The sequence below is a fragment of the Haplochromis burtoni genome, unplaced genomic scaffold, assembly GCF_018398535.1.
Source record: "Haplochromis burtoni strain Fernald_Lab_line unplaced genomic scaffold, NCSU_Asbu1 Contig_203, whole genome shotgun sequence".
Classification (NCBI taxonomy): Eukaryota; Metazoa; Chordata; class Actinopteri; order Cichliformes; family Cichlidae; genus Haplochromis; species Haplochromis burtoni.
The window spans coordinates 1,109,451-1,123,211 of NW_024582564.1; the positions used below are offsets into that span (position 1 = coordinate 1,109,451).

Genomic DNA, 13,761 nt, shown 5'->3' on the forward strand with positions numbered 1-13,761 from the left:
GAAGAGCGTAAACCTGAATATGGTACTTTTTCATTCATGTCCCCACTACAATAACTGTAATAACAGACTGTATATTCTGCATGGACTCATTGAGCACACACACACACACACACACACACACACACACACACACACACACACACACACACACACACACACACACACACACACACACACACTGTATAACAAAGATGGTTTTCCTTTAAACCCTGTAAGGTTTAATTCAGCAGTCTCTGGGGACGGGCTCAGTTTTTACTACTTCATCATTAAAAACAATGTAATTAGAATAAATAAATGACACCTGCTCAAAGCTTGTGTTTGCCAAAGCTTTTAGGAATAGGAGCTTTTCAGAAATCAACGACTTTTTTGTTCACAAGATTCTTTTTATTCATTAAAAACGCCCAGATCTGAGATCTGAACTCATCATACTGGATGCTTATAGTCTATTTATCTTTATTTTATTATTAATGTTCTTCTTCACTTCAGCTGTATCTTTGAGTTTAAACACTGTATTGGAGCTGCCATCCTCATCATTCATAATTAATGTGAGTTTTTTCATAGAACAGGCCTCCCATCTCTCACTCAGTGAAACAGGGTATAAACGAGGCATCAGAACAACACAGAGACACGACTGTGGTCATTCCACCTCTGCTTGCATTTGTACGATTCGCCTCCTCGACAGTGAAAAATGATGACAGTCGATGTACCTTAAACAGAGGCTGTGGGTTAGAGTCCACTGAGACCCAAGGCCTGATCCGTCGAACACAACGAGTGTTTCTGGATGAAAGTACAAATACTACACGTTCAGGCACAGCACATTAACTCCAGCTGCACTCACTGCTGCTTTAGGAGGCAGATTTAGCTGAGATTTTTGGACTTCAGTGTAAATCTGAGGCATTTCTGTTTTGCTACATTTCAGGGGAAATGCTGTACTTAAAGTGGAGTTCTGAAGTGTAGCGATTTACTGACACTACTACCATAAAAGTGGAGTTCTTTAGTGCAGTGCCCTCAGTGTTTTGGAGTGGTAAATACTGTGCCGCTCGAATATTATCCAGGTATCTGAATACTGACCACACTGCAGAAGCAGTGTCCGGTATCGTAGCTGTGTCCAAATTCAGGAACCACATCCTCCTGTGCCCGCATTTGTAGGCCAATTACATTACAGCGACACGACGAAGACTGTCCAAATTTGAAGACTCCGACAAATGCGCCCTTCATTTCCCCAGATTTGAAGGATGGGTTGGGTGTATACATCGTGGCCCAACATATCCCAGAATTCATAGCACGGCCCTGCTCAGTTTCCAACAATGGCAGCAGCTAGTTAGTTTTAATATTACTCTTATTATTCTTTCTGGGTCACAAAATAAACGTTTAACATATTTTCAGGCGAGAATGTAGCTGTGTAAACCTCAAATATCTGCTCAGTTTATCAAGACACCGCATATTTTCAAAAGCGCTCCGACGTTTTCGGAGACGTCCGTTACCCACTAGCTCGACAGCTAGCCGGGGGCAAGGCTCGATAGAGCCGGTGAGAACACCGGACTCCCGGCAAATCGTTTTCAAACCCACCGCCGTCTTTCGCTACTCAGGTTAAACATGATATATAAGTCGCTTAGATAACTTAAAAATGTTATCGTTTGGCTTTTTTTTGGTTTTCATTTGTTCCTGAGTAAATCTGTTTGGCTGAGATTAAAGTTATAGTTTTTACACAGCTGAATAAACGTCAAGCAGACAACTGATTATCAGAAGTGTGAGATGCTCGAGAATATACTCCAGTGTCTTGTTATATTTTAGAGAGCAAGGAGCAGACGGCTGAGTTTATTAAACTCCACCGAAACAATCTGCAAATGTCATTAACATTTAATAAACCATCATCTTGGCTTTATTTTTAGTTAGCACACACCTTAAACACTTAAAGCTGTAAGCTAATGATAGTTATATAAGAGCAGATGCTGCTGGTGCAATAAGCTGTACGTTTTACTCATGTGGATGATGATCTGATTAGTCGACTAATCGCAAAAATAATCGGTGACTAGTCGACTATCAAAATAATCGTTTGTGGCAGCGCTATGTAGATGCAAACAAGTTTCATTTTAGTCACAGAAACATGGAAACACTTCAAGTCTGTTTCACGCCTGAGAATGTGTGTTTGCATCAGCTTGAGCAGGAAGCAGATTTCTGTTATTGCTCCAGCACGTTCAAGATACTTGAGTAAAGTGGTCAGGTCCTCAGTGAAGTGAATGTGTGTTAATGTGTCACCATGGATGCTTGTCTCTTCCTGTCTGTGCAGGAGTTTGCCTCAGTGTGTATCCTCTCCACGCTGCAGTCCACGCTCACGCTGTGGTCTCTGCGCGGCCTCAGCCTGCCCATGTACGTCGTGTTCAAGCGCTGCTTGCCACTCTTCACGCTCAGCATTGGCGTGTGCGTGCTCAGGAACGGCGTGCCGTCTGTCGGGGTGGTGACCGCTGTGCTCATCACCACCGGGGGAGCTGCGCTAGCTGGTGAGCACAAACAAACACTCACACACTTAGTGACAAACTAGTGCACTGAGGCAGTTTAAGGTGCTCAGGGTTCTGTACTTCCCATAGTCCTGTTTATGTCTTTGTTACTAACGTGCTAACAGGTTTTAGCCCAAGTCCAAGAATATTCCACATCCCATTAACGTGCTGACACACACTACCCCACCAGAGCTGCTTGTCCCATTGTCTATCTTTGCATCAAAATGCTTTCCTTCTTTCTCCCCCTTACACCCTTACCTGGTTGCCTTGGACAGCTGCCCTTATTCAAGTCTGGTTCTGCCAGAGATCTCTTCCTTGTAAAAGGCATTTCTGCATTTCCACTGTCAGAGTGCTCTTTGTAGTGGATTGTCTCAATTTTGGGGAGTTAACATTTTAAGGTCTTTACTTTGCAATATAAAGTGCCTTGAAACAGATGTTGATTTGCAAAATTAAAAAAATTAAAGAGTGGAGGAGACTCCAGTCATGGCTATTATTGGCAGACTGGTCCACATAGCGTCCGTCTGATTACTTTAACCACCTTCTTAAAGAACAGAGGTGTTGGGATAGTTGCAAAAACATTTTGAATGCTTCTATATCAGTGCTTGTCAGAGTTTTAACATTTTTGGCTTTTCTTTATGCACCTTGGAAGTTGGTGAAGTTGTGCCAGGAACCTGTTTTCTTCTATTTTTGAGCAGCTCCCACAGTCCTATAAGCTGTTGGCTGGTTGGCTTGTAACACCCACATAGCCAAAGCGATGTGCCGTAAACAGATTCTCAAACAGCTTTTAACTTGTGTTGTGTTTGTGGGAAACAATCCCTCACTCTCTTATTCCTAAAGCACAAGTGTTTCAGGTCAACTCCATCTGTCCGTGGTCAAATGTCAAAGGTGTAGCGTGTACTTTTTAAAGAGCCTTCTCTTGCTGTTCATTCATCCCTCTGTTAACTTGTTTACTCTGCCTTTCCATCTTCTTTTAATGTATTTGTTTTTTTCATAAAGGAGAAGAAAATATTGAAGCTGATCCTTAAAAACAACGACAGTTAAAGCTGTTTAAACATTAAGTTATCTGTCTTATACAGATCTTTTAATCATCATTCTCAGCAGTAAATGTTGCCCTTCCATTAGCGATAACGATCCTGAAGTCATAAACAAAAACCTCCACGCACAATTCATTTCCTGGATTAATCCAGTCTGCTGGATGGGGGGTTGCTGGAACATGGACTGTGAACTCTGCAGAATATGAATCTAATGGACAGATTCATCATCCTGGGTTTTAATCTTCATGATAATTACCGCTTCTCGCAAAAAAAATGTAAGATGTGCATCTTCCATGCGTCCCTTGTGGATTAGCCAAATCTCTGCAACATTTGGATTGTTTGTCACGTCAACAGTTTGCGTATGAGGCAAATCTTTCAGCCATGATTAATATTATGGGGGAGATAGCTTATGACCCCTTCCCCCACCCCAAGTTTAATAAGCCTTTGTGATGGTTGATGTTGTTGTGCAGCGAGTCTTTTGAGCCGAATGTTTTTCAGGGTCTACTTCCTGTTGTATGTTGGCACATACTGTACCTCAGAGCCTTTATTCAGATTTTAAACTTTATTCTAAAAGTTGTAAAAAACATCACACATGCTTAACAAGGGGCAGATGATCACACCAGGAGCACACCTGTGTTTAGTTTGCATGGGGCTTTTATTTTGAAAATCCACTCAATTCTCTCTGCTGAGCTTCTGTGAAAATTATACCTGACCCCATTTTGAATCATATGAACTCAGAAAAGTGCTGGTGAGAATTTTGTGGATTTGTAAGTGCTTAGTGGGCACGAACGGCTTTGATGGCTGCCTGAGATGGAACAGGATCCCCATCCAACTTTACCAGCCCCCCTCTCATCCTTTATCAGGGATGCTACACTCGATTGTAACACCTAGGGGAACAGCTACACCAATTACATTGAGTTGAAAGATAATAGACCAACTGTGGCGCCTTATACGTGGTGAATTATTTTAGAAGTGGATAGTCATCTCTAAATTTGATTTAAAATAATAGAAAATGCAAATTATATATTCTCTCTGAGTTTAAAGGTGTTTTTATGATAACCCACTGAGCAATGTTTGCACATCCATGAACATATAAAGTAGCTTCTAATGGTTGTTTTATGTGCTTTTAGTGACATCAATTTAAGGAACAGCTAAACATTTTAATAAAGAAACGGATTTTATTAAAACAGCTGGTTTTTACAGCTGCTATAATATAACAATATAAAATGCCACAAAGCAACTCTTGTTGTGATTTGGTCCTGTTTAAATAAAACTGAATTGAATTTAAATGAATTGGAAAATTGGTCACATTCACTCTATCCTGGATTAACATCACTGAGGTGAGGAGGTAGTATAAAAATCCTTCCGCCTACCTGCAGGAATAAATCTATGCATCTATGGAGCTTTAAAGGTACAAATGCTACAAATGGTTGGTGTTCACTGCTGCTGATCAGAGCGCATTCTGCACCATCACCAGTACTGAAGAATTTCTAAAAGGCTCACATAGAAAAGGGGCCATGTGGAAGAAGAGCAACATTGTATCGCTGTAGATGATGATGATGGGCCAACAGAAGCATGCGACTGCAACAGTGGAAGTCGTTATGAGTCAGAACCTGATTCACTAAAGTTTGTGTTTTTTAAAAATAATTTTAATACCATCTTTCTCAAGTTCCTAATGAGTTTCATTGTAGTTTTTAGTCTTTTCCTGATTTCTACCAACAAGAAGCGTTTCTAAGTAACAACTTCTGACTTGCCAGCCCAAAGCCAATTACATTAAAAATATCCACAGTCACATGTATTATTGTGTGCTTTAAAAATCCAGCAGTTTTCTAAAAGCAATGAGCACCACTTTCTCAAACACGAGGAACTTGTGCATTTGTAAGGGACAGTCAGCAGCAGTGGATGAATCCAAAGATGGAATATGTAAAAAAATGGAAGTGACTGCTGTGTGTTTGCCAAATCTGATGGGCAGGTTGACCAAGTGTATTGGTTGGTTTTCACTGACAACACGAGCACTGACATCACGCTGGCAGACGAGGCTTCAGTTAGTGTAGTTTGTTTTCAGTATGAGAAGCTTCCTTGTCAAGCTTCCAGCATACAGGCTCAGCACAGGATTAATTCCATTTTTCCTTCTTTATCATCTGTCCTCATTCCTCGGCTTTCCCACCTACAAACTCCCACAATCTCCCATCTTTTGATATCACAGATATGCTAAAACACAAGGAAACCTCTCAGACACAGAAGGAGAAGCTGTCTGAGAAATGCTGCTCAACATTTCACAGTAACGTTAAAGCTCTAGAACCCAATGCTGCAATGCCACAGACAACGTCCAGATCCCAACACGATCGAAATGCTGTGGAATGAATGAATGCCTGCAAAATTCCTTCACAACTACATGAGAAAATAATGAATTCTTCGAGTATTTGTGCCCGAAGTTCTTTTTATAAGCAATTTAATTACAGGGTGTACTTAAGCTTTCCCTGGACAGTGTGTGGTTTCGGGTTACTATAGCAAATTACCCATCAAATAAACAGACGTCTTGATGAATAAAAAATCAATAAAAAATCATCCATTTAACTAAGCACAAAGCTGCTGGGAATTGCTGTTGTGAAGGGACTGGACCCAGTCTACCATCTCTTCCTGATCGGAAGTTGTTTTGACTTCCTAAACTGATCCAAAAAGCCCCGCCCTTCAATGTTGGGACGTAGACTTAGCGGGCATCTGAAGTAAGGTGCAGTTGGCACTCGACAGGGTGCTATTGTTTGTTGCCCTGTTACAAAAAGTTGTATTAATATTGATGTAGGCTGTGGATAAAGCATACCATATCCCAGTTATACTGAACTTAAAGTTCAGAAAAATATCATGTAAATAAAATCGAGAGAAACTTTACAGATGTTGGAATAAAAAAATGTAAAAACTTGATTTAAATTCTTTCTCCGCAGGTGCCGGTGATCTCACAGGTGATCCCTTTGGTTACGTCACCGGTGTTTTAGCCGTCATCATTCATGCCTCCTACTTGGTTCTGATCCAGAAAACCAGTCTGGACAGCGAGTATGGACCGCTTACCGCACAGTACGCCATCGCCATCATGGCCTCACCGGTATGGAGTGGTGTATTTTCAAACTTTACTGCCATCGTTATTCTCGCTTCTCATTTTGTATTTTTATCGTCTTCTCTCAGGTGCTGCTGGTGTGCTCCTTCATTTCTATGGATGCCATCAACATTTGGTCATACAAGGGCTGGACGGACCCTCACATCACGGTCATCTTCATCTTCTGCATCTTCATTGGCTGTGCCATGAACTTCACCACGCTGCACTGCACCTACATCAACTCGGCTGTCACCACCAGCTTCGTTGGTGTGGTCAAGAGCATCGCCACCATCACCGTCGGTATGTTAGCCTTCAGTGACGTTGCACCCACCAGTCTTTTCATTGGGGGTGTGGTGGTGAACACCATCGGCTCCATCACCTACTGTGTGGTTAAATACTACGAGACAAAGAAGAAGAGCTCGTACGAGGACCTGGAGGAGGCGGGAAAGGACAACGGGCTGCCGGGCAAGCCTTACAGAGAGAAACCTCCGCTGGACGGGAGCGGTCCCACTACAGGATCTGATCCAGAGCAGCCAGAGACAGAAGGAGTGCCGAGCAGTGACGACAAGGAGGAGGCAGCAGCCACGGCCCATTTGGCTAACGGACAGTTGTGGACGGGAGAAGGTGAGAAAGGTGTCAATTCTCATGTCATGACAGAAAAAGAGGCACTGGAGATGCAGAGGGAGCACCTCCACAAAGAGAACACCACTGCTGCCACGTCACTCAGTGATAGCTATGTCGGAGTGTGGAGGTCCATCAGACATCTGCAGTTCCTAAAGAAAGACCCCTTGATCGAAAACATGGAGCAGCAAAGTCCGTGAGGGTGGGACTAAGAGCCGACCTAAAAAAAAAAAAAAAAGGAAATTAATAAAACGTCAAGGAAACCAGAGAAGAAGAAAATGACTGAACCTCTACTGTATGTACACCAGGAACCTCTTAGTGCTTACTGAATGCTCGTTGGTCGTGTTCACTGCTGTTGCTTCAATTACCTCGACGAGATCTTTTGTGCCAAAAACTCTGTTTCATCACACGGAAGTCTGAGTGCTTTATTTCTTTGTTGTTTATGAGTGAAAAGAGGTTCCTGGTGGAGAAAAGTGGATGAAGAGCTTTGGGCAGAGCTGCCCGTCAGTGATAAATCCTGCCTCTCGTGTCCCTCGGCTCAGCGGTGGGGTGGTTGGGGCTAGGCAGCGTGATGTGGATTGCGTCTCCAGCTTGCAGAACAAGAGCAAGCCTTGTAGAAAAAGAGTGCATCTTGTGCAAACTTGAAAATCACACCCATCAGGGAGGAGCTGAACACAACTAAAGGTTTCTGTTTTGTGCTTTGATCTTGTTTCTGATTGGCTGTGGGCATGCGAGCGACTCTATGGCTGTGATCACTCCGGGTTTCTTTGAGTTCGTCCAGCTCAAACTCTGCAGGTCTACGGTCACATTTTACTGCTGGTTTCCTGTTTCTGTGTTTACTTTAGCAACATTAAGTGAAATAATAATCCTGTCATTTCACGCTCCGCTTCTGTCTCATTTTCTTTTCTGTGTCTTTTCCTTAATTTTATATATGCGTTGTTCTTCTACTGGTGGATGTTCACAGAAAACGGCCAAAGTTTCAGAACTAATGTTGGTGTATGTAAAGGTGATCTCTGTGAGAGGAGAGCTCAGACTTCAGAACTTTTTTTTCTATCCTTGGATCTTTATGATGTCAGTGAGCGCAGATATTCCTTGTATGGTCATCTCAGCCTTTCAGTTCAGGCGTTGAGCACAGAAGCCCAACTAGCTATGCTTATGCATTTAACGACAGGGACAGAGAGAGAGAACTAAAAACACTCCAATAGCTTCTTTAAACAGGATCAACTGAAAAACTGCACCATGGCCCAAAAGGAAACACAACAGCATAATGGCCGTTTTAAACACTTGTATTTATTTTTCATTTTATGCTTTTTTTTGTCAGCTAGGTACATTAAAAAAGGTTTCTTTTTGCTTTATATATTATAAAACAAGATGTTTTCAAATACAAGTACTTACAAGTATACACAGTATGAATACAATTAAATACAGCTGCAAAAAATGAGACATTATAATTTGAAGCCTTATAGTTCTGATTTCCACTTATTTCACTTTTGAGTCCTTCTTCAGTGACACAATGATTTTAAGTTCTGGTTGCACTAAACAAGCTTTGTGAAGTTCTCATTGTTTCCAGAATTTTTATTTGACGTTTCAAAGTCTGCTGGAGAAATAATTAAAATGATTTTAATGTTGATTTCAGTTCATGTCGAGGCTTGATGTAATTATGGACTGTGATTCAGGTAGCACGCACCACACAGCATAACGTGCTTAAGTGAAAGTACCTTTTCTTCACTTGTCATCACACCAGTGTTATTACAATGACTGGACCGAGCAAGGATGCTGTGGTAGTTCTTCAGGCTAGCTTAAGAAGACTTGAAGCTAAGTTTCCCAGAGATGTATCTAAGACTATCTAAGACTTATTTATGAGGCTTTTTGTGCCATTTGACTATGACTGGGTGCAGGGTCGGGTGGCTTTAATATTGATGTCTCTTCTTCATCCATAAGGAAGTTTATTTACCAGCAGAGCAGAATGAAAATGAGCAGTTCAGTACACCTAACAATCTGAGATTGATCATCTTGACAGAACACCTGTAATTTGATCACAGCACTTAGTTTTACTGCGGCGCTTCCCCTAAAAAGCGTCTTGGCTCCACAGATCGCACTGTGAATACTTTTTTATTATTTCTACCTCCAGTAGAAATTCGTGCCCACGGTGAGGTCTGTGCAGAGGCATCTGGCACAAAGAAGCCTCCAGTGGCTTTTGTGATATGCATATGAATCCCTTAACGCACACCTTGCTGGAGATTATTTCATTCTTCAAGCCTTCCTAATATGTTATTTTGGGACGGGATTACAAATGGCTCGGGAAAAGATTTGTAGGAGGTGTAAGAAAACGTGGCTTCATGATTAACTGTTGTTCGCTAGATTGGCGTGATTGGATTTGAAGAGAATACTGGTTACAAAGAATTTAATATAATCTGCTTTAAAAACACAAACTGCTCCTCTGACAGCCTCAATAACATCATGGGAGCTAGAAAGAAACAGTGACATGTGCCCCACAGTGTCTGCGTGTGGGTTATGGATATGGAATCAACGAAATAAAAACAGTGAAATCATTTGAAGAAAGCTCATTTTTGCAGTCAGTGACTGTTTGGTTGTGGTGTGATTAGCTCTGGCTTTGCAGAGTAGAACAACAAGCCCAACCTTCCACTGCTCAAAGGTTCAGAAAAGAAACTAAGGAAGCAAAACTATCTGGCCTTGGTGCACCAGAAAACTGGAGAGGCTTGCTGCTCTCCTCCAGGCGATTCGCCGACAGTTTCTAATGAAATCGGTGAAAATCAGCCGCTCTGAGGGAGATGTGTGTGCCACTGAGCCGACCACACGTCTCAAGGAATTATTCAAGCATCCTCCACATGTGGGCTGAGCCGTTGTGGGCAGACATTTTAAAGTAGTGCTTGGTGCTAATGATCACATCTGTTCCACTAAATATAACAGCAGATACCAAAGTTTAGTTAAATAACCTTACATAATCTTTTTTTTACATTTACTATTTTATGAAAACATGCAGAAATATTAACAGGAACTTAAATAAATAGTTTTGGAAGCTCTGTGGATCTAGTCCAGTATCAGTATCTGTCACGAGGTGCTCAGCATAGCTTATTATTAATATTGCAAGCAGATGGAAACAGCTAGCATCTGCTAAAGCACAGCTCACTGACATGTCGTTTGAGAGTGACTGTGCTCAACATTTTAACATGAACGTGAAGAAACTTTGCCAAAGCAATTTAATTCCCTGTAAAAAATATAGCTTCTGTTTTATTTGTTTATGCTTGTGTAGTAATATAAAAGATAAGATGGTTGTAGGCTGTAACTAATATTATTATTAATAGAAATCCAAAATCATAACTTCTGCTGACGTCTTGTTGTGTTGAAGATAAAAGAGGCAAATCTTTAAACAACGAGACACTAAAGGAAGAGAAAATCTGAATCTTTGTGTAAAAGGTTTATGATACAGTGAACTTTTTCAACACTTTTTGATTATTCTTCCACAAGTTGACTGATTAATCCTAATGTTTTTAAACCACTTGGTTCAAAGGCTGGAAGAATCTTATAAATTTACTAACAACATTTAGCTCGGCACCTGGAGGTGACCTCTTAAAACGACTGCCGTCTTTAGAAAGGCACTAACATCAGCACATCTGTGGTATCACAACATGTTTATTGTTGTGAAAGCTTCACAATCCTTTGGTAAATTCAGCTGCATTAAACACTAACCTGATACTTCTGGTTGAAAGTTTTGTGTTTCTCCTTATCTTCTCTTTTGAGCTTTCCTAGCCTGGATCTTTTCCTGCCTCTGTTGGGAAACAACAGAGGCAGGAAAGGACTTATAGAAAATGTCTCTGTGACACCTCTAGAGCTGAAAAGCTGCAAAGGTTAGCTTTAACGGCGTCCCTGCAATCAAAGCTGAGCTACAACAGAGACACAAAGACTATTAACACAAACGGGGAGCATTTATCTGCTCTCGTCCAATCTTAGGCTCCTTCACAAAGGAGGAGCTTCAGGCAGGGTGAATTGTGTGAAGAGAAGAAGCTGTCAACCTCTGGTATAGATCGATATTGATTTCTTCCTCACACTCTGCAAACTTCATTTAATGCTACATGAGATGTGATGTCCCCCGGAGCTGCAGAGAGCTGGGTGTGGGCTCTCTGAAGGAGCCTCGCTGAGGTGCCTTGTCCAGATTTAACACTTCAGAAAAGATAAATATGGTTGAAAAAGCAGGACATGTGGATTATTTGTTGGTTTAAAGGTGTCTAGGGGTGATAAGGACTCGAAAGCATGAACAATTAGAAGCCACAAAGTGCATGAACGTGTTTGCTATGTAGAGTTTTACAGTTCTTACATTTTAAAATAAAATCTGAAAACAACCTGAGGCCAAATTAGCACAATAGGCTTATTATTGGTCTTAGCAGGTTAGTTGGTTGTACTATAGTATGTAAATTGTTACCTATGAAAGGTGAAACAGAGTTTGTTTGCTTCCCACTGATTTCTGTCTCAGCATGTAAATCAGGACAGAGCAGGTCAGCTGAACATGGGAAATCCTAAATTCTGGCCGAGTTTCATTTAATATGTGGAAAAAGTAAATCTTACAGTCATTAAAAGTCTCTTATGTTTCCTTTAACTAGAGCTGGATCACTGAAAGATTTTTAGTGAATCTGAACGGATGCAGTAAAATCCAGAACAGCTGAAACATCTGTATGGGTGGCTTTTTGTCACTGTTAGTCTTGTATTGTTGTCTGTGAAAGTACTGTGTGCAACCCCTCACCATCACCATCACAGGTGGATGGAATACTGAGTAGGTCTCTTGTCTATCCCGGGTAAGAGCATTTATAAAAACAAGTAAACAACAGAACCATAAAGACACAAGTAAAAAAAACAGGAAGTCTGAGCAGTGATGGAGACATTAAGACTGTAGTTCTGAGTCTTTGCACTTTATTCAGTATTTTCTGACTTATTTACAGTATCTTTCTACTAATGCTTTCACTTCCTGAGTAGGTTTAAGGCATTGCAGGCACATGAGAAGTCTGTAGTGACAGATCCCTAACCTCTCTGGCATCAGATATGTGTTTTGCAATGTTTTTTTAACATCTGTCCTGAACCTTTCGCTCAACTGAAAGAATTCCAACGCAAAAAGAGTTACAATATTTTGAACGAAAAGTCTGACCTAAAACCAATCGGTTGTTGCCTTAATGCCTTAAGGCACAATGTTCCAGTCTGACTCTCCCAACACTGAAACGCCTCATAATACCATCTGTGTCTGGTTTCTGGAGGTTTGTGGGAGTTTCCTTTCCTGAAGAGCCCGTTTCTTCATAATCCATCCAAGATCATGTCACATCTTTTAGTTTTAAACCACAGTGTGTATCAGAAACAAACCATCAGGTGTGAAGTGGGACACAGCAGCATGTTGGAGTTGTGACAAACAGCCCGGTGTCATGAATATTGTGAAAAGAGCTGATGTCTTTAAAAAAAGAGATGTGATCTGTGCGGTGCATGAAAAGTGAGAAATATTTTCTGTCTTTCTATAAAAGAGCTGTCATGTTTTTCTGAAATAAAGCCAGTCTGATATTTCAAAAGATTGTCTCTGGTTCAGGAGGGGCTTGGCATCAGGGGCAGCTACAACTCTTTCCCTGCAGATGTGGTGTGGCTCTTAGTGCACCTACACAGGCCTTTGTCCACTCCTTGTGAACCTCCAGTTTTCTAGAAACTCCTCTCACATGTTTCCCTCCCACTCAACTTTCCTATAACAAGCTTTAAGATACCTTTGTTGAGGAGCGTCGATGATCATCGCCAATGATTCTGGTTACGTACACCAAACTAGACCCAAATATTCTTTTTTGGGAGATACTGTATTAAATAAAATGTTACAAATACAGAATTTACTAAAGTGTAGGAGAAACAAACTTCCTTATTATGTTGAATCTTTTGAGATGCACTAATATGTGTAATTGTAGTGGAGATATCATCTGAATTTCAGGAGCGGGACCACTCCTCGTTCACGCCCCCCCTGGCCTCAGGCTATAAAACCCCCCTTCTCCGATACCTGCAGTTCTCATTTTCATGCCCCACCCTGCCCCCCCTTTTCTTTCCTCTCTTCTCTTCTCCTCTCCTCTCTTCCTTTCCTCCATTTATTTCTCGTTAGTACATGGGAATCTGCCTGGCCCGAGAGCCGCCGCCAGTCCCCTTCATGGCCTTCCCCAAACCACAGCACTATTCACACTTCCTCATCCCTCATCTCTCATCGTTACCAAGGATGTGGTTCCTGCTAGTGAAAATAGAGATAAAAGTTCCCAGTTCTAAACAAATATTCAATTAAAAACCTAAAATTAAGTCCTTGCAGGCTTTAGGTAACTTATTTGACATTAGTGCGAAACTGGGAACATGTTTGTCTGTTGCATTAATTTCCTTCCACTCTTGGAGAGACTCCATGATTAATTTACTTACAAATCCCTTGTTTAATTAATTTGAGTTATTGGAGTTTGCTGCTTAGGCTGACACTCTGGTTTTTAATTTAAACAGAGCGTAA

At 41.3% G+C, this 13,761-nt stretch overlaps 1 protein-coding gene across 1 annotated transcript in view; it reads left to right on the forward strand.

Moving 5' to 3' along the window:
- LOC102299823 (solute carrier family 35 member D3) overlaps positions 1-13,004 on the forward strand; it is a 14,229-nt gene extending 1,225 nt beyond the window's left edge. The window contains exons 2-4 of the mRNA XM_005936214.2: positions 2,291-2,501; positions 6,475-6,632; positions 6,713-13,004. Coding sequence (XP_005936276.1) covers positions 2,291-2,501; positions 6,475-6,632; positions 6,713-7,444 — 1,101 coding nt within the window. The 3' untranslated portion in view covers positions 7,445-13,004. The remainder of the gene's footprint in view (positions 1-2,290; positions 2,502-6,474; positions 6,633-6,712) is intronic.
- Positions 13,005-13,761: the final 757 nt, after the last annotated feature.